This window comes from Ranitomeya imitator, chromosome 3 (genome assembly GCF_032444005.1).
Source record: "Ranitomeya imitator isolate aRanImi1 chromosome 3, aRanImi1.pri, whole genome shotgun sequence".
NCBI classification, from domain to species: domain Eukaryota; kingdom Metazoa; phylum Chordata; class Amphibia; order Anura; family Dendrobatidae; genus Ranitomeya; species Ranitomeya imitator.
The window spans coordinates 751,349,730-751,373,535 of NC_091284.1; the positions used below are offsets into that span (position 1 = coordinate 751,349,730).

General features: G+C 46.4%; 2 protein-coding genes across 10 annotated transcripts in view; one reads left to right on the plus strand and one right to left on the minus strand.

Annotated features, from left to right (window-relative positions):
* The window catches only part of SUPT20H (SPT20 homolog, SAGA complex component), a 97,488-nt gene extending 79,960 nt beyond the window's left edge, over positions 1–17,528 (plus strand). For 5 of the 9 annotated variants that reach the window (XM_069758943.1, XM_069758944.1, XM_069758951.1 and 2 more), the window contains exons 22-25: positions 5,181–5,309; positions 7,657–7,762; positions 14,814–14,941; positions 17,049–17,528. In XM_069758943.1, the coding sequence (XP_069615044.1) occupies positions 5,181–5,309; positions 7,657–7,762; positions 14,814–14,941; positions 17,049–17,150 (465 nt within the window). In that variant the 3' untranslated portion in view covers positions 17,151–17,528. The remainder of the gene's footprint in view (positions 1–5,180; positions 5,310–7,656; positions 7,763–14,813; positions 14,942–17,048) is intronic. The other 4 variants (XM_069758948.1, XM_069758949.1, XM_069758947.1 and 1 more) reach the window with 3 other exon arrangements.
* Positions 17,456–23,806, minus strand: part of EXOSC8 (exosome component 8) — a 56,605-nt gene continuing 50,254 nt past the window's right edge. The window contains exon 11 of the mRNA XM_069758952.1: positions 17,456–17,667. Within this exon, the coding sequence (XP_069615053.1) occupies positions 17,552–17,667 (116 nt within the window). The 3' untranslated portion in view covers positions 17,456–17,551. The remainder of the gene's footprint in view (positions 17,668–23,806) is intronic.

Below are 23,806 nucleotides of genomic sequence, written 5' to 3' on the forward strand. Positions count from 1 at the left end.
AGTTTTTTCTGTATTTTCATGACTATGAAAATTGTACATTCACACTGAAGGCATCAAAACTATGAATTAACACATGTGGAATTATATACTAAACAAAAAAGTGTGAAACTGAAAATATGTCTTATATTCTAGGTTCTTCAAAGTAGCCACCTTTTGCTTTGATGATGGCTTTGCACACTCTTGGCATTCTCTTGATGAGCTTCAAGAGGTAGTCACCGGGAATGGTCTTCCAACAATCTTGAAGGAGATTCCAGAGATGCTTAGCACTTGTCGGCCCTTTTGCCTTCACTCTGCGGTCCAGCTCACCCCAAACCATCTCGATTGGGTTCAGGTCCGGTGACTGTGGAGGTCAGGTCATCTGGTGTAGCACCCCATCACTCTCCTTCTTGGTCAAATAGCCCTTACACAGCCTGGAGGTGTGTTTGGTCATTGGGTGTGTTGGGGTCATTGTCCTGTTAAAAAATAAATGATGGTCCAACTAAACGCAAACCGGATGGAATAGCATGCCGCTGCAAGATGCTGTGGTAGCCATGCTGGTTCAGTATGCCTTCAATTTTTAATAAATCCCCAACAGTGTCACCAGCAAAGCACCCCCACACCATCACACCTCCCCGTCCATGCTTCACGGTGGGAACCAGGCATGTACAGTCCATCCATTCACCTTTGCTGCGTCGCACAAAGACACGGTGGTTGGAACCAAAGATCTCAAATTTGGACTCATCAGACCAAAGCACAGATATCCACTGGTCTAATGTCCATTCCTTGTGGTCTTTAGCCCAAACAAGTCTCTCCTGCTTGCTGCCTGTCCTTAGCAGTGGTTTCCTAGCAGCTATTTTACCATGAAGGCCTGCTGCACAAAGTCTCCTCTTACCAGTTGTTGTAGAGATGTGTCTGCAGCTAGAACTCTCTGTGGCATTGACCTGGTCTCTAATCTGAGCTACTGTTAACCTGCGATTTTTGAGGTTGTTGACTCGGATAAACTTTTATCCTCAGAAGCAGAGGTGACTCTTGGTCTTCCTTTCCTGGGGCGGTCCTCATGTGAGCCAGTTTCTTTGTAGCGCTTGATGGTTTTTGCCACTGTACTTGGAGACACTGTCAAAGTTTTCCCAATTTTTCGGACTGACTGACCTTCATTTCTTAAAATAATGATGGCCACTCATTTTTCTTTACTTGGCTGCTTTTTTCTTGCCATAATACAAATTCTAACAGTCTATTCAGTAGGACTATCAGCTGTGTATCCACCAGACTTCTGCACAACACAACTGATGGTCCCAACCCCATTTATAAGGCAAGATATTCCACTTATTAAACCTGACAGGGCACACCTGTGAAGTGAAAACCATTCCCGGTGACAACCTCTTGAAGCTCATCAAGAGTGTGCAAAGCAGTCCTCAAAGCAAAAGGTGGCTACTTTGAAGAACATAGAATATAAGACGTTTTCAGCTGTTTCACACTTTTTTAAGTATATAATTCCACATGTGTTAATTCATAGTTCTGATGCCTTCAGTGTGAATTTACAATTTTCATTGTCATGAAAATACAGAAAAATCTTTAAATGAGGTGTCCAAACTTTTGCTCTGTACTGTATATTGTACTTGTTTGTTTTTATTTTTAGTGTATTTTTAGTATTGTGTGTATTGGTATCATGGTGGCCCAAAAATTCCAGTCTACCAAAATATAAAATTTATGCCTTACTTTACATGTCAAAAAGAGAAAAAGAAAAACTGAATACTAGAATTACCATTTTTCAGTCTCCACACTTCTACAAAAAAAATAGAGAAAAAAAAAGCAATCAAATGTTTAAACCAAAATTGTATAAATGAAAGCGTCAGCTCATGGCACAAAAAAACGAGCTCAAATTGCTTCATTGATAACACATTCTAAAAATGTATTTGCAAAAAAAACCTTCCACATTTCTTTTACACCTCTAAAATATCAAGAACGTTGGACAGGTTTGATATTGCAGAGAATCATGTTCCCGGGTCATTTTTTCCCCCCTACAGCGCAGTTAAATCAGAGTCCCAAATGTTAAGCTTACATTGTTTATTTCTTCTACTACATAAAATACTTGAGTTATTGATTTTCCTAATTAATAAAACCAACTAGAGGTATTCAGTTTTCTAGGTTGCTATACCTACATTATTTGCTACTGTTTTGTACCAACTACTGATTGTTATACAAATATTCATCTATAAAAGTTGCTATAGTAGTATAAACTATCTACGCTGCGTACGTAGATCATATTTGTCTTCTTACCTTGTTCTTGTCCCTTCCCGGTGTCCTCATGTGCCTCCCCTTCTCTCTAGCCCCTCGACCCCCACCACTTCCTCCCCTCTCGTGTTATGTCTTGTGTTATGTCTTGTTGATATGGTTGAGAAAATTTTCAATAAAAATTACTTGAATGAAAAGCTATAAAAAAAAAAGTTTTCAAAATCAGAGTCCCAAAAATCAATGGTGGAAATGCAGGAATAATTTTACAATTTCGCAGTGCTTGAAATTTGTTTCCCATTTTTGACTACATTATGTGGCAAAATGCACGCTGTCATTCGAAACTACTCGCCCGAGGAAAAAAAATAATTGATGTTGCATTGCTGATGAGGCAAAAGCTGAAGGCATTTCATGGTTTTCCTCAGATATTACCTGGGTAGCTGGCCATCAGTACAGTAATTTTTATTGAAAGTACACTTCAACTGTGAGAGACAGAATCTTTAAAAAAAAAATCCAGAAAATCACATTGTATGATTTTTACATTATTACAGTATATACTAGTGTATAAGCCAAGTTTTTCATTACATTTTTTTTATGCTGAGAACTCTCCCCTTGGCTTATACTCGAGTGAGGAGCGGAGCACCGGATCACAGGAGGCAGGAGCCAGCTACTGTGGCTAACACCTGTACCTGGTGCTAAAGAGAAATTAATATTCACTGCTCTCCACACCAATGGGAGTGGAGAGAAGTGAATATTCATTTGTCTTTTAATAGTGGACAAGCTGTTGGCCGCAGCCACCTACAGCTGCTGGGTTCTAAAGTGTGCCCATTATGCAAGGGAATGAATATTCAGAGCTGTCCACTCTCATGGGCATGAAGAGCAGTGAACATTCATTGATCTTTAATAGCAGACACACTGTTAGCCACAGCTTCCTGCAGCTGCTGGGCTCTATAAAGTGGACCCGCTAATTAAGGGAATGAATATTCATTGCTCTCCACGCCCATTATCCTGGTGTGGAAAGCAGTGAGTATTTCTGCAGTTGTCCTCTGCTTCTAAGCAGCGCATTACGTCACTGCCATGCACTGCTTACAAGCATATATCGGCTACTGGCATCAGAACAGGATGCTGCAAGGGAGCGCAGGGAAGGTAAGTAGAATTTTTTTTTTTTGTTTTGTTTTTTTTGTGTGTGTGTTTCTGATGGTAGGCCATGCATACCAGGATGGGGGGTGATAGGGCCATACATACCAGGATGGGGCTGAGCAGGACATGCATACCAGGCTTATACTCAAGTCAATAAGTTTTCCCTTTTTTTTGTGTGTGTGTGTGTGGTAAAATTAGGTGTCTTGGCTTATATTGGGGTCGGCTTATACTCGAGTATATATGGTAATTTGCATTTTATTGCATGAAATAATTAATACAAAAGAAAAACAACTTAATATTTGGTACAGAAACCTTTTGTTTGTACACATTGCAGCAGGAACTGCGGACCACTCATACAGATCTTCTCCAGATCTTTCAGGTTTCAGGGCTGTTGCTTGGCAACATGGAGCTTCAGCTCCCTCCAAAGATTTTCTATTGGGTTCAGGCCTGAAGACTGGCTAGGCCACTCCAGGACCTTGAAATGCTTCTTACGAGCCACTTCTTACTTGCCCTGGCTGTGTGTCTCTGATCATTGTCATGCTGGAAGACCCAGCCACAACCCATCTTCAATGTTCTTACTAATGGAAGGAGGTTGTTGGCCAAAATCTTGCAATACATGACCCCATCCATCCTGCCTTCAATACGGTGTAGTCATCCTGTCCCCTTTGCAGAAAAGCCCTCCCAAAGTATGATGTTTCTCCCACCATGCTTCACGGTTGGGACGATGTTCCTGAGGTTGTACTCCTCCTTCTTCCTCCAAACACGGCAAGTGGAGTTGATCCCCCAAAATTCTATTTTGGTCTGCTCTGACCACATGACTTTCTCCCTTGCCTCTTCTGGTTCATCCAGATGGTCATTGGCAATCTTCAAACAGGCCTGGATATGTGTTGGCATGAGCAGGGGAACCTTGCGTGCCCTGCAGGATTTTAATCCATTATGGCGTAGTGTGTTACTAACAGTAATGTTTGAGACTCTGGTCCTATCTCTCTTCAGGTCATTGACCAAGTCCTTCCATGTAGTTCTGGGCTGATTCCTGGTTTTTCTCAGAATTATCCTTGCACCACAATGAGAGATCTTGCATGGAGCCCCAGACCAAAGAAGAGTGACAGTCATCTTCTGTTTCTTCTTATTGTGCCAACAGTTGTTGCATTCTCACCAAGCTGATTGCCTATCATCCTGTAGCCCATCTCTGCCTTGTGCAGGTCTACAATTTTGTCCCTGGTGTGCTTACAGCTCTTTGGTCTTGGCCATGGTGGGGAGGTTGGAGTGTGATTGACTGAGTTTGTGAACAGGTGTCTTTTATACAGGTAACGAGTTCAAACAGGTGCAGTTAATACAGGTAATGAGTGCAGAGTAGGAGGGCTTCTTACAGAAAAACTAAGACATCTGAGAGTGCCATAGTCCTTGCTGATTGGTAGCTGATCAAATACTTATTTCATGCAATAAAAATCAATTATTTAAAAATCATACAATGTGATGTTCTTGTTATTAGTTTTAGATTCTGTCTCTCACAGATGAAGTGGACCTACAATTAAAATTTATAGCCCTCTTCATTCTTTGTAGGTGGGCAAAATTGGCAGTGTATCAAATACTTATTTTCTCCCTTGTATATAACCTAGGGTACCCGGCTATTAGTACTGCTTGGCGCTTACTATAAAGATTTGGTTAGGACAAGGCTTTGTTCATGAGTACAGCTTCACTTGGTAAATAAATATAAAAAAAAATGGTGAAATTGTTAAGACATCAGCGTGTTTCCTATCCTATTACACTATTACATACACTTATTGAAATACGCTGCACTTTTCTGAAACTGGATGTCATCTTTGAAACAGCTTCCCGGTGCTTCACTTATATTCAATCCAATGCAACAACAACAGCAGCCGCAGCTGTCCCAGTATTCTCCGCAGCAGACGGCCACCTCCAGCCCCCAGCAAAACGACCAGCTGGGGCTGATGCCATTGGTAAGAATTTCTTAATTCCTAGATCATTTATATTAAGAAATCGTTCTGGTTCTTAGATGAATGTTCAGATTACTAGAATTCATATTTTGCAAATCTTCCATATGAAGTTAGTGGACAACAGCAGCAAAATGGATAAAGGGGGATAAGATTTAAAACCATGGTACCACCATGCATTTTTTTCCCCAACGTTTTTAGTGCAGAGTTGAACTACACAGCACAGAAGTGTGCCGCTCTCCTGTTAATATTTCCAGAAGTGCTGTGTAATATATCATCAGGGCTTATTTAGGTGGCACACTCCTGCTGACGGGATCTGTGAACCCTGATGACATCACAAGTTCTTCTGCACTTCTATGTTGCTGTCTGCTGGTGATTGGTCAATATCATAAAGGAGGCAGAAGAACACGCCCCCGGTGAACAATAACTAAGACCAACATGGATAGCTAACTCATTAGGTGACAAATATCTTTGCAACGGAGTGGCGAAGTTTAAAAAATAAAATAAAATTGTATTCTGCTCTGCAACGACTATTACATTTTGTATCCAGCTCAAGATGAATAATTTAGTGAAAAGTCCTCTTTAAAGTTTTTATTTAGTTCAAAGCCGGGATTCTACAGTTATAAACAAAACCACGTTACTTGCATTTTTGCAGGCACCCCAACGAAGCAGAAAAAAAATGCACAGTGGGCATACGTTTTTATGAAATTCCCTCCACTTTGCTTAAATTTGTTAATCCAGCAGATTTTGTGCACAACAAAATGAAGCAGAAAAAGCATAGGGCTTATGCAATGTGGGAACATGGTCTTCTGCTAAATGTCTACAGTCATTCTATGCGGCTGTAGCCTTCTGAATCCTTACAGCGCTTGCACCGCATGCTCTCCATATTCCCCAGTGTTGCTGGTGAGAGTGGGTGGCCATGGGACTGCAGGTATGCACTTTGCCTACTACTTCTTGCCACATTCCAACTAGACGTGCGCGGCCGGGCCTGACTCAATTCACATCTATTGGGCGAGGCCAAGCATGTCTAGTCTGCACATGATCACTGGCGACATTTTAGAATCCTGACTACATTCACTGTATGGATTCATCAGTCTGCAGGTGCGCGGAGTGACTGCTGACTTTTTTTTGAGAGGACCGGACAACCCCCTTTAATTTTTCATTCTACAGTATGTCCATACTTTTTTTTTTTTATTTAGATTTCACGCTTTTTCAATAAATCTGGTGACATCTGCAGCAAAAGCTAATGAAATACCAGTCAGATCTGCAGCATACTTCACGACGTCATGTACTTTGCTTATTCAGATTCCACTTTTGGAAATGCGTTTTTAGTTTTCAAATGTGACTGGCATGATATAGATCATAAGACAGGCACTTAAGGCCTTTTTCCATGAGCCGATAATCCGCACATGAACCTTTATAAGAAATGTTCCTGATTATCTATTGGTGTAATCATCTTAGTGTGCAAACCAACGAAATATAAAAAATGGTCGTTAATTAGGCGATTCATTGTCGGCAGCCCTGCGCCCCTTGTAAACGTGTGATGGGCTGCTGATCACAGATGAGGACAGAACGATCGTATTGGCCATTTGTTCTATCTGCATCATTGGTCATAGACTTGTGTAAACAATCGCCAAACGACTAATCTATTCTATCTGCACTTGTTCCAAGTCGGACATTGGCCTGTGTAAACGGGCCGTTAGTCTGGTATGTTATTTATTATTAGCGCCAGCATTAATCTCCTGTTACCAGACTTGTGGTCTACGTGGCATGTTTACACTGGCTTTCCGAAAACGCCTACCCCCGAATCGGCAGAATAGATTGTTTTGACATTGGCTTATCAAGGACACATTTTATACGACACCTGCACGCTGCATTGCTGTGACTAAAGTTACCCCCTCATCGCTGTCCAGAAGATGAACCCTTTGGAGGGGTCTTCACAATGTAGGACAGCTGTGCCTGCCTTGATATGGAAGGAACGCTGCAGTAACCAGAGATTTTCGGCAGGTTGTGAAAAAAAAACGCACTAATTGGATCTGATCTCTGGGACCATGACTCACTGAAAGTTAGGGTCCTCAAGTTCATTTCCAAGTGACTGTGAGAAACGGGCGCGAAGAGTCAGCTGTTCAAATGTTGTATCGGAAATGGCAAAATGTGAGTAGTCGGCACTTTCCGAAGGTCCCATCGTTCTTATGGAAAGTAGCTGGACACGTGGCCTACCCCTGGTGACAACCGTGACTACAACTTTTTTTTTGTTTAGGACTCTCTTACAAACTATGAGATGTAGATGTATATGTGCTATCCATTGTGTCCTTCACTTCAGTCTTCTGCTCTGTTCATGTGTTCTTCGCAGGGAATGGAGCAAGGCCCTAACGGTCAGGAGCAGACATTAACATCTCAGCAAGCCGCAGTTATTAACCTGACCGGAGTAGGTGGCTTCATGCCTCAACAGACAGCTGGTATGTATCCGTACACCCCATCCCCTCAGTGTCTACTCCTAACCATCTCATCTCCGCACACCTGGCCTCCGACTCTAGTCATGCAGCACAAGTGGGAATCCATTACAAGGAACAATCACCACCTGATCTTCACGGTGCGCGGTTATCAGCCACTATCGTAGCCACAAAGTTCTTGAGTAAGATTTTGAAGAAAAGGTTACCTTGCTGACGTCACGAGGCCTAGAACTGTTCTAGTATTGGGCAAAGGTTGCCGTAAATGGTGCAATCTGTTCATGTGACTTGTTACGGATGGCTGTGTTCACACGTTGCTTTATTTCTGAAGCCAAAACCTGATCTCTTGGCAGTGAAAAAAAAAAACCTGGCTAAAATGCAGGTTTTTCTGCTATTCTTGCTTTGTTTTTCAGTATCTCAAAGTTCAGCTTTGCTTCCACCATACAGGCATAATTTGTGCAAGGTCTTAGGTCACCAATGCAAGATGTATATGAAACAATAAAATATTTTTGGGGAAAAAATGCAATTTGATCAAATTATTTAGTGGAGAATATTTTTTTTTATGTCTGAAAAAATAGTGACTATTCTGAACAAAAAAGTTCATATGAGTTCATGAAAAGCGGGGGGAGTTGAATAGGTCAGGCATAGTTTACCGAAGGCATCCAGGTGGTAGACATTCAATTTCACACATTGGTCAGTCAATATTCACTTTCACACATTGGTCAGGTAATGTTCACTTTCACACCTTGTCCACCATTGAGGTTGTCAGGCTTTGTGTACTTTCACACGTCACTAATTTTAATTCAACTGCACTAATACGAACTGCAAAGCTCCGGTGAGCAGACAAAGACATTTTTGATTTTAGGAAAATCACAAAAAATAGTTTCACATCCTGCTCTACCTTTTTTTTCCCCCCTCGCACGAAAAAAGCTGCACAACCTCCTGATGTTTTGGTGCGTTTTAGCTGCTATTTTTGCACTTACTCTTTGCTGTCAATGGGTGAAAAAAGCTGCAAAAAATGCTGAAAGCAGTGACATGCTGCAGTTTTCAAAAACTGCAGCAGTTTTCCAATATTGTCAGGAGAAAAAAAGAAATGTGCGTGCATGAGATCTCATAGCTTTTGTTGGTACTGTAAAAATAAAAAGCACCAAAAATGCAATGTGTGAACATAGCCTCAGGCTTTAGCTGGAGTCACATTCGACGTATAAAAAATCAGTCTGATTTTGACAGCCGAGAATTGCACCAATCTTCTCCGTATGGTCATCTGTGTGTAATCTGTCTGCAATGCGAGGATGCGATTTCCTCGCATCTTGTATCCGTATGACATCTGTATGCAATGCGATTAACATGAGCTTTTACATACAGCAGTTCTGTCATTGACACATAGTTTTAAAACGAAATATTATTCAAAATATATATATGTCTGTCTGTCTTTATATTTCATAGTGAGATAGATAGAATATTAGCCAGTAATTCATTTGTCGGCTTCTGTAAAATCTCTGCAGGAGCCGACAGAAGACATGGATTACATACACTAAATAGATGCAGAATAGGTAGATATATAGATGTCAGTGACCAATACAATTACCGTATTTTTCGCTTTATAAGACACTCCGGATTATAAGACACAGCGCAAATTTTGAGGAGAAAAATAGGAAAAAATTTATTTTTAATAAAAGGGTGGTGCTTCTCATAATCCATGCGTCTTATTGCTTACCTGGGGTGGTGACTGCGGTGAAGCGAAGACCCAGGGTCGCTGCTGGAGGAGGCAGTAGTGGGGTGAGTCTGCAGGCCACAGGATGGGATGAAGTGCTGCTGGTGTCTGGCGCTGCTGCCCGGTGCTCTGCAGGTGTCTCCGGTGCCTGGCACTGCGGGGGGGGGGGGGGGGTAGTCCGGCAGTAATGCAGCAGGTGCCTGGATGGCGCTACCTGGTGCTGCTGCGGCGGTCTCCGATGTTGCCGGGGATCTGCCGACATTTTGTGAAAGGCCAGAGCCCTGGCAGTCCCATGATTTCCTGTGTGGTGGACTTCAGGAAAATGGCTGCCGGGGGAACTGCGCATGCGCAGATGAAGATCTCGGGCGCTGAAATCTCATCTCCCGAGAAGTGGGTCGAGATTTCCATCTACTGATGCGCCGCCCTGCCCGGTGGCCATTTTACCTGAGTCCACCGCGCAGGAAACCATGGGACTGCTGGGGTGGGCCCCGGCAGCATTGGAGACCGCCGCAACAGAATCGAGCAGCGCCGGCTCTGTACCTTCAGCACCGGAGACACCAGCAGAACACCGGGCAACAGCGCTGGACACCCGCAGAGCAATGGGTAGCAGCGCCGGACACCCCTTCATCCCGGCCTACAGGAATGGTACCGGTAAGGTACATTTGCATTATAAGACATACCCCCATTTTCCCCCCAATGTTTTGAGAAAAAAGTGTCTTATAATCCGAAAAATGTAGTGTGTGTGTGTGTGCAAATTAGGGGACATGTATTTAATAAATTATTTTATTTTTTTTTGGGGGGGGGGAGTGGTGGGGGGGGAGTGGTGTGGGCCCCCGTGCAATTTTCCAAACCAGAGAGGGAAAGCCAGTGACTGGGGGCAGATGTTTATAGCCTGGGAAGGGGGTAATACCCATGGAGCTTCCCAGGCTATTAATATCAGCTCACAGCCGTATACTTAGCCTTTACTGGCTATTAAAATAGGGGGAACCCCCCAAAAAATGACGTGGGGGTCCCCCTATAATTAATAACCAGAAAAGGCTATGCAGGCAGCTGACTGATATTCATAGCCTAGGAAGGCCATGGATATTGTCCCCCAACCCCCGGCTAGAAACGCCAGCTCTTAGCCGCCCCAGAAATGGCGCATCTCTAAGATGCACCAATTCCAGCACTTAGCCTCTCTCTTCCCACTTGTCCTGTAGCGGTGACAAGTGCGGTAATAGTTGTGGGGTTCCCACACCTCTCCATTACTAATCCTATTGTTGTTACAGATTAAATAAAGACACAACCAGAATAAAGTCTTTTAAATGCAGCAAAAATGCAACGTGTGAACATAGCCTTAAAGAGCCAGAAGACAGACCAAAAGCTATTGTAGTTAGTACACAAAAGTCACATTGGGGGAATCCAGTATTTTCATGGATGAATTATCGCAACAACTAGAACAAGTTCAGCAAATGGTATTTGCACCCTTAAAAAAACCTTAAATCCATTAAAAAACTTTTTTTTTGTAGACCTGTGTTATAAATAAAAACTAAAAGTTCCATTCCATACTTGTATGGAATGTTATTCTAACTATATCAAGGTATAGGGACAGATTTATAAATACTGCACCTTCTTAAATGCACATTTATTATAGTAGTTCACGCAGTTTAATACATTTGGTGAACTTTTTTTTTTACAGTAATTTAGGCAGATACCATCTATTAGTTGACTTCCTTAGCTCCACAAATGTGCACCACAATTTCTCTTACATTTTTAGCACACAGTGTGAAACATTAGACTATGCCCCTTTGCAGCGAGGTCGTGTCCCCTTGTCAGGGGCAAAACACAAAAAGTGTGAATTATGAGATTTGCACCAGCATTATGGCACATGTAATGTTTGCGCTCCAGTGTTTGTTTCTTATTGTAGAGCTGGAGTGGTGCTACTAATAATGTAAGTTCCCTGCCACTAGTATTATACTCACCCACCGCCCTCTTCTGTTACTGGCGCTGCTCCGCTCCGTCTCCGGCAGGTTGGGATTGGCTGGAGCGAGTCAGAAGTCATCAGAATGAACATAGTTTTGTCTTTTTATTTGTTTACTGATCTTACTAATTTATATCTTGATTGTACTTTTTATGGAACCTGTTTTAGCTTTTTTTTTTTTTTAATGAGCGAAAAGGGCGATTTGAGTTTGTTTTAATTTAACATTTACAGTGAAAAGTTGTCGCTTAGAGAACTTGAATCTGCAATTGTCTTGTACTCTGTGTATGGCTGTGCTTCGAAAGGAAACAGACTATTGTAATATACAGAAATACTGTATTATTGCTGCACAGAGTTTCCTTAGAGCTCCCCGTGATGGCAGGCATAGAGGCCCAGCATAGACCCCCAGCTATCATGGCAACTTATCGAGGGTCTTGTCCCTTGATCACATAGATGATGGGAACATGGACAAACGCAACCTCATGCCAACGCATTAATGTTGCTGTTATAGATTGATAATGGTGTTTAATAGGTTTGCAGCAGCTGGAGCTGAAGTCAGATGCTGGCTGTGCCACACAGGGGTGGGCTCTGCCTGTTAGCCACCTGACTGGCTCTGAACATGTACGGGGGATTTCAGAAAGTGCTTAACAAGTCTATGTATCCTGTGATTTCCATAAGTTCGCAATGTTTCCTCCTTGGTATAACACTGGATCCATCATCCATAATAGAACATTGACTGTAGCTAGAGCCGTCACCTTTCATGGTCATCCTGTCTGTTCCGATAATGAGACCGCTGAATAGCTATCTGTACAGAACAGGAACTGCACATCCACTGATCAGTTGCCCTCTTCCACAGTTTTCAATCACATGACCACATTTATGACCGCCAGATCGCAAAGCGTCTTCAGTATGGACTGGAGATCAGTCAGACGTCCAGTGTAGTCCTCTAACATTTTGATCAGTCCACTGCCAAGTCATGGCAAACCTTTTGGCTCCTAGGCCTAGCGCCATGTGGTGACCACTGCTGCATCAACACCACACAGGGGACAGACTATGCAATCTAACATGTCTGTGGAAAACACATGGACCGCACATCCATATATTATTAAATTGAACATGAAGTTTTTTGCTTAACATTTTGATCATAACCTGTCCGGGCTTCTACATTCTGAACAAAATGGTGAAGGTTGTCCGGCTAGTCTGCAGTCACTATTGACTGCAGACTTGTGAATCCTTATATCGAGTGCTGTGAGTATGCACCAGGAGCGGGTGGTCGTGTGTTCGCAAGTATGTGATGTGCGTTCCAACTAGACGTGTCCGGCCTCCTTCAATCCACTTGTATTAACTGAGGCAGCAGCCTAGATCTAGTTGGCACAATGTGAGGATTAACAAGTTTGCAGTCCGTTTAAGGTGGGACAACCCTTGTAACGAAGAACCTCAGATTCCGTTTTGGTACACAGCACTGTATACTGTTTGGATGTGCGGTACCTTGTCTTTTCCTACAGTTAATCTAGGCTCACAATATGACAAAGGCCTTGTGGCCAGTGTGAAATGTGCAAGATTTCTAGTTTTTGTGTTTTTTTTTTCCCCTCTGATATGTTTCATGTTTTGATTTTTCCATTTCCTGAACAAAAATATAAGGAAAAAAAACTACTGAAATAATTTTCTGATGACATTCCTTTTAAGTGACATTAAAATTGGTTGTATATATATAAAAAAATCAATATGGTCGTTAGAGGGGAGGGGGGGGGAAGGAGATTATTTGTCAAGGAGCTGCTCAGTTACCTTAAAGTGAATGTGTCACCAGGTTTGGCTGATATAAGACACGGCTCGCCCCTTTCAGGGCTGATATACGGCATTCTATAATGCTGTAGATAAGCCGCAACCCGACCTGTAATAGAAGAAAAATAACTTTTATACGGCCAGGTTCACATTGTGTTAAACAGCAGCCCGTTCAACACATGCGTAACTAACGGGCTGCTGTTAACGCAAGTGCCAATGTGTCACATCGCTAGCACAGATGGATCTAGCAGATGCTCTATCTGCGCTAGCAGTGACGGACCCAGAAACGCTGCAGCCCACGTCCCAGAGTCCATCACTCAATGATGGCACATCGCTAGAGCAGACAGATCTTGCAGATGCTTTATCTGTGCTAGCAGTGACGGACCCAGAAACGCTGCAGCCCGTGTCCCAGGGTCCATAACTCAATGACGGTACATCGCTAACGCACGCCCATTGTGGCTGTGTGCTAGCGATGCGTCCGACATTGGACTCAATGGCGGTGTTAACAGACTACGTTACACCGAGTTATGCCGCGGTGTAATGTAGTCGTCTAACGGATGCCAGTAACATAATGTGAACCCAGCCTAACACTCACCTGAGGGGGGGACGGGACGGTCCGGTCAGATGGGTCTCGCTGGGCTTCCTATCTTCTTGTGATGCTGCCCTCCTGGCTGCTACAGGCCCCCCCAGCATCACGCTCCTGCGCAGCTGTACTTATCTTCCCTGTTGAGGGCAGAGTAAAGTACTGCAGTGCGCAGGCGCCGGGAAAGGTCAGAGAGGCCCAATAAGTACACCTGAGCAGGAGCGTGATGTTGGGGAGCCTGTGAAGCAACAGAAGGGCGGCATCGCAAGAAGATGGGAGGCACTGGACCCCGACCTGCAACATCCATCGGACCGGACCGCCCTGCAGGTGAGTATTACTAGTTATTTTTCTTATCTTGCAGATCAGACAGGGGACATGTGTACATCATCATAGTATGCGGTAGATAAGCCCTGAACGATGGTGGCTGCATCTTATATCGACCAAACCTGGTTATCGCTTCCCTTTAAAGGGGTGGTCCACTACTAGGACAACTGTGTCTTGATCTAAATGTTTGGTGCTGATAAAATAAAGCTTATACTCGCCTACTGTGCCAGCTCTCGTGAGGTTATGACACGTGACCCCTGGCGCCCAATCATCACTGATGTCTCGGTCTTCAAACATCAAGAGGAAGTGAGAGGTTCATTTGAAGGCGGAGACAGTGACGTCAGCAATGATTGGGCGCCAGAGGTCACATGTCATAACCTCACAAGAGCCCCGAGAATGTGAGTGCTGACACTGCTGCAACAGCGCCAGCCATGGGAGGGGAGTATAAAATAAAAAAAGCTTATCGGGACCAAGCGTGGAGTATGAGAAGGGGTTGTCCAAGTGGTGGACAACTTCTTTAATCCAATGGTCTTCAGATCTGCTGGGAATTTTAATTTTGGAACTGATGGGGACCAGTACCCTAATCTAAAAGCCCTACAGACACCTGCCCAGCAGATTAGAGGTGGCCCTTTTGGTCTTTTACCCTTTTCATTCACTGCTCCCAGTTTATGTTCCTGCTCTTCCCTTCTCCTCTCTATAGTGTTATCTCCGCTCGGATCTGCTGTGAACAGACCCGTGCGCAGACGGCCCCACAAGAGTACGCGTCTATCTCCTGCCTTACCACTGCCAAAGCCGCAAGCCTTGCAACAGCAGCATCCACCCATACAAGTAATCAAACCAGTGTACATATATAGGAAATATACAAAAAAAAAAAGAGGTAGAATGAATAAAATTGGCCAAAATCAGACTTGTGCTTTTATGGTACAGTAAGATCATGCATGTGAAGTGCTGCATGTGGAAAGCTCTGGCAGGACTGTGGCTGCGATTCGTGAGCCGCTACATTGCATACATTATACCGCACCAGATGTGCTAATGGACCGAGCCTGGAAGAGACCGCGCAAGAATAACCTTGTGGGTGTGATCTACATAAACCTAACACTGCTGTGAACAGACTGATGGAACTATACTGTATATGTAAACCTTAAAGGAGGGACTTGTTTTTTAAATGCATGCATCATTAAAAATGTACCTTTTAGGCTCTGTACACACATTGCGGATCTACAGCAGTTTTCCATGCGTTGTACAGTACCATGTAAACGTATGGAAAACAAAATCCACAGTGCACATGCTGTGGAAAAAATGCGCGGAAACGCAGCGTTGTTTATTCCGCAGCATGTTAATTCTTTGTGCGGATTCCGCAGCGTTTTACACCTGCTCCATAATTGGCATCCGCACAAAAAACGCAGTAAGTCTGCAGGTAAAAGGCAGGGCGTTTTACCTGCGGATTTTTAGGAATCTGCGTGGAAAAATCCGCAGCAGATTCCGCAACTTGTGCACATAACCTTAGTCATCTAGTTTTTATGTATCACAGTACATACTGTTCCCATAAGAAGGATCCTCATCTATTCATTGTGGATATGCCATTAAAGGGAATCTGGGAGCAGCATGATGTAGGGCAGAGACCCTGATTCCAGCGATGTCACTTAGTGTGCTGCTTGATGTAGTTTATTGATAAGCTAGTATACTCGTTGCTCGGGTGGTCTCCGAGTATTTGTAACTGCTCAGAGATTTAGTTTTCCTTGCCGCAGTTGCATGATTTGTGGCTAATAGACAGTTTGATTACATGTGGGGATTCCCTAGCAACTAGGCAACCCCCACATGTACTCAGGCTGGCTAGCAGCTGTAAATTATTCAGCTGTGTCAACAAACGAAATCTCCGAGCAGTCACAAATACTCAGAGACTACCCGAGCAATGAGTACACTCGCTCATCACTATTGTAGTTTCAATAATATCGAGTGTTTCATGAGCAGGAGATTATCTCTATAAGATTAGTTGTCTTGTGTCATGTAGTCATCCTGCTCTTTTTAACAATTCTCCAACCCCTGTCTGGCAGCTTTCTGTGTAATCAGTGGTGGTATAGTCTGCAGCAGATCAGTGATTTTATCAAAACGTCACTAAAGTAGACCAGGAAGTGACACGATTGTAGAATCAGGGTCTCTGCCCCTACATCATACAGCTTAAACGGCAAAAAAAAAAAAAAAGGTAGCAGATTCCCTTTAATGTATGAAAAGGGAATACTGTAAATCACTCAGTGGCTGGATCTGCAACACTAATCTCCTGCCCTGATTTATGACCACATCCATGGTGATATTTGAAGCTCAAAAAGGAAAGCGAGAAGCATTACAGATAAGCTCCCAAGTTACCTTTAATGTAGGGCAGCAGCACGGTGGCTTAGTGGTTAGCACTGTTTCTTTGCAGCAGTGGGGTCCTGGATTTCACCCAGGACAACATTTGCAAGGAGTGTGTATGGTCTCCCCGTGGGTTTCCTCCTACTCTCTAAAGATATATTGAAAGGGAATGTAGATTGTGACCCCCAATGGGGACAGTGATGATACGGTCTACAATGTGCTATACACTATGTATTGTGATACATAAAGGCTGTAGAAGTTAAGCTGGATGACATTGTTAATAAAAAAACACTTCTCCCCAAACTTTAAAGTAAACAGAAGAGGAAATCAGAAAGTTGTTGGTAAGGGGTGATTAGACTGATAATTGGGCTACATGACCGATGTGTACTGCGCCTCTAACAGGTCTAATGCCTGACCCTGTATCCTCACCATAACTTGCTTTGGTCCCACTGATGCTGCATGACTGCTCATTCATGTCTTTGTTGTGTATCGCATCCACATTGTTTACTGTAAAAAAAAAAAAATTTGCATAGAAATTGTGTTGACTATTGTCTTTTTTTTTCCCCCTCCATTGAAATGTTCACAGTTGCAATTCTTGCAACATCAAATGCACCAAATGGCTATGGCAGCAGCACAAGCTCCGGCACACCAACGGCCTCATTCAGACAGCAGATCAAAAAATAAGTGAAGAGGAAGAAGCTCTGATAAACCAGCCTGGACTCCGGCCTCTCCGGTCTACCACTAACCAATCCACGACACTGAATGGACTCAGCAGCCAAAAATTGCCTTTTCTACAATAATTTTAAGTGTGTTTTAATATTATAAATGACAGAATTTTAGAAAAAAATAGTTTATGAAAAGATGAACTTTGCATTATGACAGTGACCATAGATACTTCACAGCCGAGGAGGTTTAGAAGTGTTTTCTATTTAGATGCAGAAAAGGACTGTGGCATCCCACGTTCCCATAATGAATGTATAGAAGAGACCGTACACATAGCAGAGGGATTGCTTTATTTAGTACAAAATGTGTCCGTCTCTAACAAATACAACTTTTTACATCGTCATTAATGAAAAACAAAAGGTTTCTTTACTGTGTCTTGGCGCTGAGCAGAATTTCATCCAGCAGAGCTTGCACTTCTTTATGCCTGGAGACCGCCCGACTGATGCACTCCTGAAGCTTGTCTGCAGAAAGGGAGCTCCCGCCTGAGCGGGGAGGACATGTTAGACGCAGCAGGAACATGGTGGATATTGTGCTAATCCCCTAATGCGAGGTCACCCTGTGCTCAGAGGTGCGGTCAATATGCCAGGACTACAGCAGTATAAATGGCCGATAACTTAGGATCCACTAATACCAAGTTAAGACAATGTCTTACCTAGTGCAACCACCACGTGGAAGGAGGGCAGATTTATTTATGAAGAAATCAAAAATACAATGTTACCCATTCTGTAATTTCAAGCAAGTTGGTCAATGAAAGCAGGAACATGACTAAGGCCGGGTTCAGACAGCAATATTTCATGAGCCACATTTGGACCACAATGCCAGAGGACTGGCCACTGATCTGAACCAACCATCTCGTATATGCTTGTGAAACTAGTTTTGGTCAGAAGACTCATGATCAATCAGGGCAAGCTGGTCTGTACATGGCATGTGAATATTTGCCATCTGAACCCGGCCTTAGTCATGTTGCTGCTTTTGTTGACCAACTTGCTTGAGACTACAGAATGGGTAACACTTTTTTCTTGGGCTGCCTGAACCCGACCTACAGGCAAGCGTAACTCCACCCCTATTTCTAAAAGTCCCCTGTTGCCCGTATGTTACATGGAATCTTTCTTTCTATAGGCTAACCACAAGATCTTAGAAAAGATCTGTAAATTCTGATATTGGATCGATGCTCAGATCTTCAGGACCGTTCTCCACCTGTGAACAATAAAAAAGTTGCAATCCGGCACCAAAATATAAACAAAAAAGTCAAACTTATTTTCTCCTTCGCCGCATTGGGGGACACAGGACCATGGGTTATGCTGCTGTCACTAGGAGGCTGACACTAAGCTGAGACAAAAAAGGGTTAGCTCCTCCCCTGCAGTATACACCCTCATGCTGGCATGCAGAGACCCAGTTTAAGCTTAGTGTCCGTAGGAGGCACACTGATTTTTTCTCTCTTTTTTCATCTATTCCGGACGAAGGGGGCGACGGATTCTTCTAAGGTCCGATCTCCCCCGAACCAACAACAGGCGAGCACGGGAGTTTCACCTCACCGTATCCTCTCCTGCGACGTGGGAGCCACTGCCTGAGCTGTCCTTTTTTTTTGGGCGACGGTTTCTCCCCTAATGGGCCCCGATCTCCCCTTATACAGACGAGCACTGGTGTTCCTACCTCCAGTATCCTCCTCTGCAGCCAGGCCTTTTTATTGCCGGACATCTGCCCTGTCCACCAGGTTCTACCCTCGGCTGTACAGTGGCTTTATCCCAGTGGCGTCCGTGCAGACCACACTGCATCACCAATGTGACTTGTGACTCAGGTGGTGGACGGTTCCTCTCCACCCCCCATGTGGGGTAGGTGGATAGAAGGCTTCCCAACCCCTGCACCGTTCCTATATATGGCACCATGGTTCCCTCTCACCTCCATCTTCAGGGTAAGTGCCCGGTGGGGGGACTGGGGGGGGGGTGTCGCCGGCGGTCAGGAGGGCTCCTCATCCCTGGGCTCCATCTGCAGGCTTTTTGGGCGGTCCCTGTCCCTTTCCGGCGCTCGCGACCGCGCGCCGGGCCGAGGCCGCAAATTTAGTCCCCGGCTTCGGCCTAGCCGCTGGTCGCCGCCGCTAAGCTCCGCCCACTCCAGCCAGTGTCTGTGGCGCCGCCCCCCGCTCCTGGCGCTTCTCACAGCCGCCGAGATTTCTCTTCCTGATCTCGGCGGCCATCTTGGTCCCTCTCCTCAGCGCCGCAGCTCCTGCCTGTCGCATCTCTGGCGCGTCAGTGGCCCACGTGCAGCCGGCTTCCTCCTCTCAGAGTGAACACCCCAGCAGTTCGTCTCTCCTGGATAGCGGGACACAGGACCGGGGTAAGGAGACATCGTTAGCTCCCCTCTGCAGCGCCCTCTCAGTCACTGGTCACCTCTATATAGACCCTGTAATTTTGTCTGCATTAGCATCACGTCGCAGTCAAGGTCTAAAAAATCTTCTAAGGTGCATACAACCTTCTTTTCTGCGTGTACCACCTGCCAGGCCCCTCTTCCCAGGCCTCAAAGCTCTCCCCTGTGCTCTGCCTGCGATGCCCCGTGTGCCCTCCACCGCCGCCGACCCTGGAGTACCTAGCCCCCCCCCGTGGGTCGCCTCGCTTTCTCAGTCCGTGGATTTTTTAGCTAACGCCATCAAGTCCATTCAAAATCCTCCCGGGGAACGGGGCAATCCGCTACAGGTGCTAAGGGATCTCTCCATAGCAGGGGAATCGTCGGCCAGCAGGGGCCCCTCGCCTCTTAAAGAGGCACGGTCGTCCAGAAAACGGACCCGTACTACCTCTCCGGAGCGTTCTCCTCGTCACTCAGACTCTGGCAGCTCCACCTCTCGCTCACCCTCTTTGGGGGCTCGAAGCGTTCAGGACTCTGAACATGAGTCTGAAATTTCTTTGGATCCGGAGGCTCCGGAGTTCAGAGCCACGGTTGACTCCCTCATCGTAGCAGTCAATCACGCACTAAAGGTGGATGACGATTCTAATTCCGCTCCGGAACATGCGGTCTCCTTTTCCAGAACCAAGCGTTCTCACAAAGCTTTTGCCTCTCATCCAGCCTTCCTGGACATAGTCAGGCGTCACAGGGAACACCCAGACAAGCGCTTCACGGGTAAGAAGGTCTTGGTTTCCAAGTATCCCTTCTCAGCTGATCTCGTGAAAGACTGGACGGATCCCCCCACGGTAGATCCGCCGGTCTCGCGCCTGGCTTCTAAGACTCTTCTCTCAGTCCCGGAGGGCGCTTCAATTAAGAGTCCCACCGAACGCCAGATAGACTCTCTAGCTCGCTCGGTGTACGAAGCCTCTGGCTCGTCCCTGTCTCCCTCCTTCGCCGCGGCCTGGGTGTCCAAGGCTATGGTTTCCTGGGCGGATGCCCTAGCGAAATCCATTAATGAGCAGGACCTCCCCTCGGAGATGGCGGACCTGGCTAAGCAGCTAGCCATGGCCAGCGATTATGTTATGTTCGCATCTCTCGACGCGGCAAATTGCGCTGCTTCGGCGGCTTCCAACGCCATCGCTATTAGAAGGGCCCTTTGGCTCAGAGATTGGCGCGCAGACTCTTCCTCTAAAAAATCCCTGATTTCTCTCCCTTTTCAAAGCGGGCGTCTTTTCGGCGAAAAGCTTGACCAGCTTATTTCCGACGCCACAGGGGGAAAGAGCAAGTTTCTTCCCCAACAGAGGCCCAAGGCGGCTTTCCAGCGCCAGCCTTACTTTCGTTTTCGGCCTTTTCGTACCAACTCTGCCTGGTCCAATCCCTCTGGCCTTCCCAGATCGGACCGCTCCGCCCGCGCAGACAGAGACGTTCGTCCATCCTTCAGACCTAATCCCTCCTGGCGCGGGAAACCGAGGCAGCCCCGAACCAGAGGTTCCAGACCTCCCAGATTCCCTTCTCAATGACTCGGGAACAGCGCCAGTCGATCCCAGAAGAGTAGGCGGTCGTCTACTCCTTTTTCAACAAGCCTGGCTCTCCGTCGTTCACGACGAATGGGTCAGAGATCTGGTATCGTCTGGCTACAAGATAGAGTTCTCCTCTCCCCCTCCCACTCGGTTCTTCCCCTCTCGTCTTCCCAGTTCGGGAGCTCAGTCTCGCGCCCTTCTTTGCGCCATCCACTCCCTCCGCCAGAGCGGGGTCATCGTGCCGGTCCCGGAACACGAGAGGTTCAGAGGCTTCTACTCAAACCTCTTCGTCGTGCCAAAGAAGGACGGGACCGTTCGTCCCATTTTGGATCTGAAGCTTCTGAACAGGTGCGTGAGAGTCCGGCACTTCAGGATGGAATCGCTCAGATCAGTCATCTCCTCCATGGAAAGAGGGGAATTTTTGGCCTCGATAGACATCAAGGATGCCTATCTTCACATCCCGATCTTCCCGCCTCATCAGAGGTTCCTTCGCTTTGCCATTCGAGAGGACCATTTTCAGTTCACAGCCTTGCCCTTCGGTCTCGCCACGGCGCCCAGGGTGTTCACCAAGGTCATGGCGGCTGTCATGGCCATTCTTCACTCTCGAGGAGTCGTCGTATTACCTTACTTAGACGATCTCCTCATAAAGGGCCCGTCGTTTCAGGCCTGCGAGTCAAGCGTCCACATTACCCTGGATTCGCTTTCTCGCCTGGGCTGGCTGATCAACTTAGACAAGTCATCTCCCGTTCCTTCCCGTCGGATCTCCTTTCTGGGAATGATCCTGGACACTTCAAGGGGGCTGGTTTTGCTTCCTCGGTCCAAGGTCCAAGCGCTCCAGCAGGGAGTCCGTACACTCTGCCATCCTCGCCCGCGAACCATTCGGTTCGCCATGAAGATCCTGGGAAAGATGGTTGCGGCAATCGAAGCTGTTCCCTTCGCTCAACTCCATCTCCGCCCCTTACAACAGGCTCTGCTGGACAACTGGGACAGGAGTCTCTTTTCTCTTGACCTCCCTTGTCCCCTGTCTCCTCGGGTCAGACATTCTCTCATTTGGTGGACCCTGGGACCATCTCTTCTCCAGGGGAAGTCCTTCCTCCCGTTCCGCTGGCTAGTGGTAACCACCGACGCCAGTCTTCTTGGCTGGGGGGCGGTGTTTCTTCACCACTCGGCCCAGGGTCGTTGGACTGCTCGGGAATCCAGCCTCCCCATCAACATTCTGGAGATTCGTGCTATCAGACTTGCTCTGATTCACTTCCACGCTCTGCTTGCGGGTCACCCAATAAGAGTCCAATCGGACAACGTCACGGCGGTGGCTTACATCAACCACCAGGGGGGTACCCGCAGCAGGGCGGCGATGAGGGAAGTCTCTCTCATCCTTCGTTGGGCCGAGACCAACCACTCCATCATCTCGGCGGTGCACATTCCGGGAGTCGAGAACTGGGCAGCGGACTTCCTGAGCCGCCAGGGCCTTGCCTCGGGGGAATGGGAACTTCACCCAGAAGTTTTTCACCAGATCTGTCTTCGCTGGGGGACCCCGGACGTGGATCTGATGGCATCCAGATGGAACGCCAAGGTCCACAACTTCATCGCTCGATCTCGGGATCCCCAGGCCATTGGAGTGGACGCGCTAATTTCTCCGTGGCATCATTTTCAACTCCCATACGTGTTTCCTCCTCTTCCCTTACTGCCGAAGGTCATCCGAAAGATCAGGACGGAGGGAGGACCGGTCATTCTGGTCGCCCCAGACTGGCCTCGTCGCGCTTGGTACGCGGAGCTCGTTCAGCTCGTAGCCGACGTCCCCTTGCGGTTGCCAGACCGCCCAGACCTACTTCGCCAAGGACCGATCTACCATCAGAGCTCAGGGGCCCTACGTTTGACGGCGTGGCTGTTGAAACCTGGATTCTAGCTCGTGCTGGTTTCTCTCAGCAGGTCATTCCTACCATGCTAAGTGCTCGCAAGGCGTCCTCTGCCTCTATCTACCACCGCGTCTGGAAGACCTTCTTTTCTTGGTGCAGGCTCCGAGGGCTCCTCCGCTCAGCTTCTCCATCCCTTGTATCCTGAATTTCCTTCAGTCCGGTCTGGATTCCGGTTTGGCCCTGAGCTCTCTTAAAGGTCAGATCTCAGCCTTATCCGTGCTGTTCCAGCGTAGGATCGCCACCAACCTTCAGGTCAAGACTTTCATTCAGGGAGTCTCCCATGTTGTTCCTCCTTACAGGATGCCTTTGGAGACCTGGGATCTCAATTTGGTCCTGGGGGCTCTCCAGGAACCGCCGTTCGAACCCCTTCAAGACGTTCCGCTCTCTGTTCTCTCTTGGAAGGTTGCCTTCCTGGTAGCGGTGACGTCCATCAGAAGGGTTTCAGAGCTCGCCGCTCTATCCTGTCGGGCACCTTTCCTTGCCTTTCATCAGGACAAGGTAGTCCTACGTCCTTCTCCCGCGTTTCTTCCAAAGGTGGTCTCATCTTTCCACCTTAACGAGGACATCATCCTTCCCTCCTTTTGTCCGCAGCCTAAACATAGGGTCGAGAAGGCTCTCCATACTCTGGACGTGGTACGGGCTCTCAGGAGGTACATTTCCAGAACGGCACACTTCAGAAAATCGGACGCCCTTTTCGTGCTCCCGGAGGGTCACAGAAAGGGTTTGGCGGCGTCTAAATCCACGATAGCTAGATGGATCCGATCTGCTATCCAGGAATCCTATCGGGTCAGGGGCAGTCCTATCCCGGC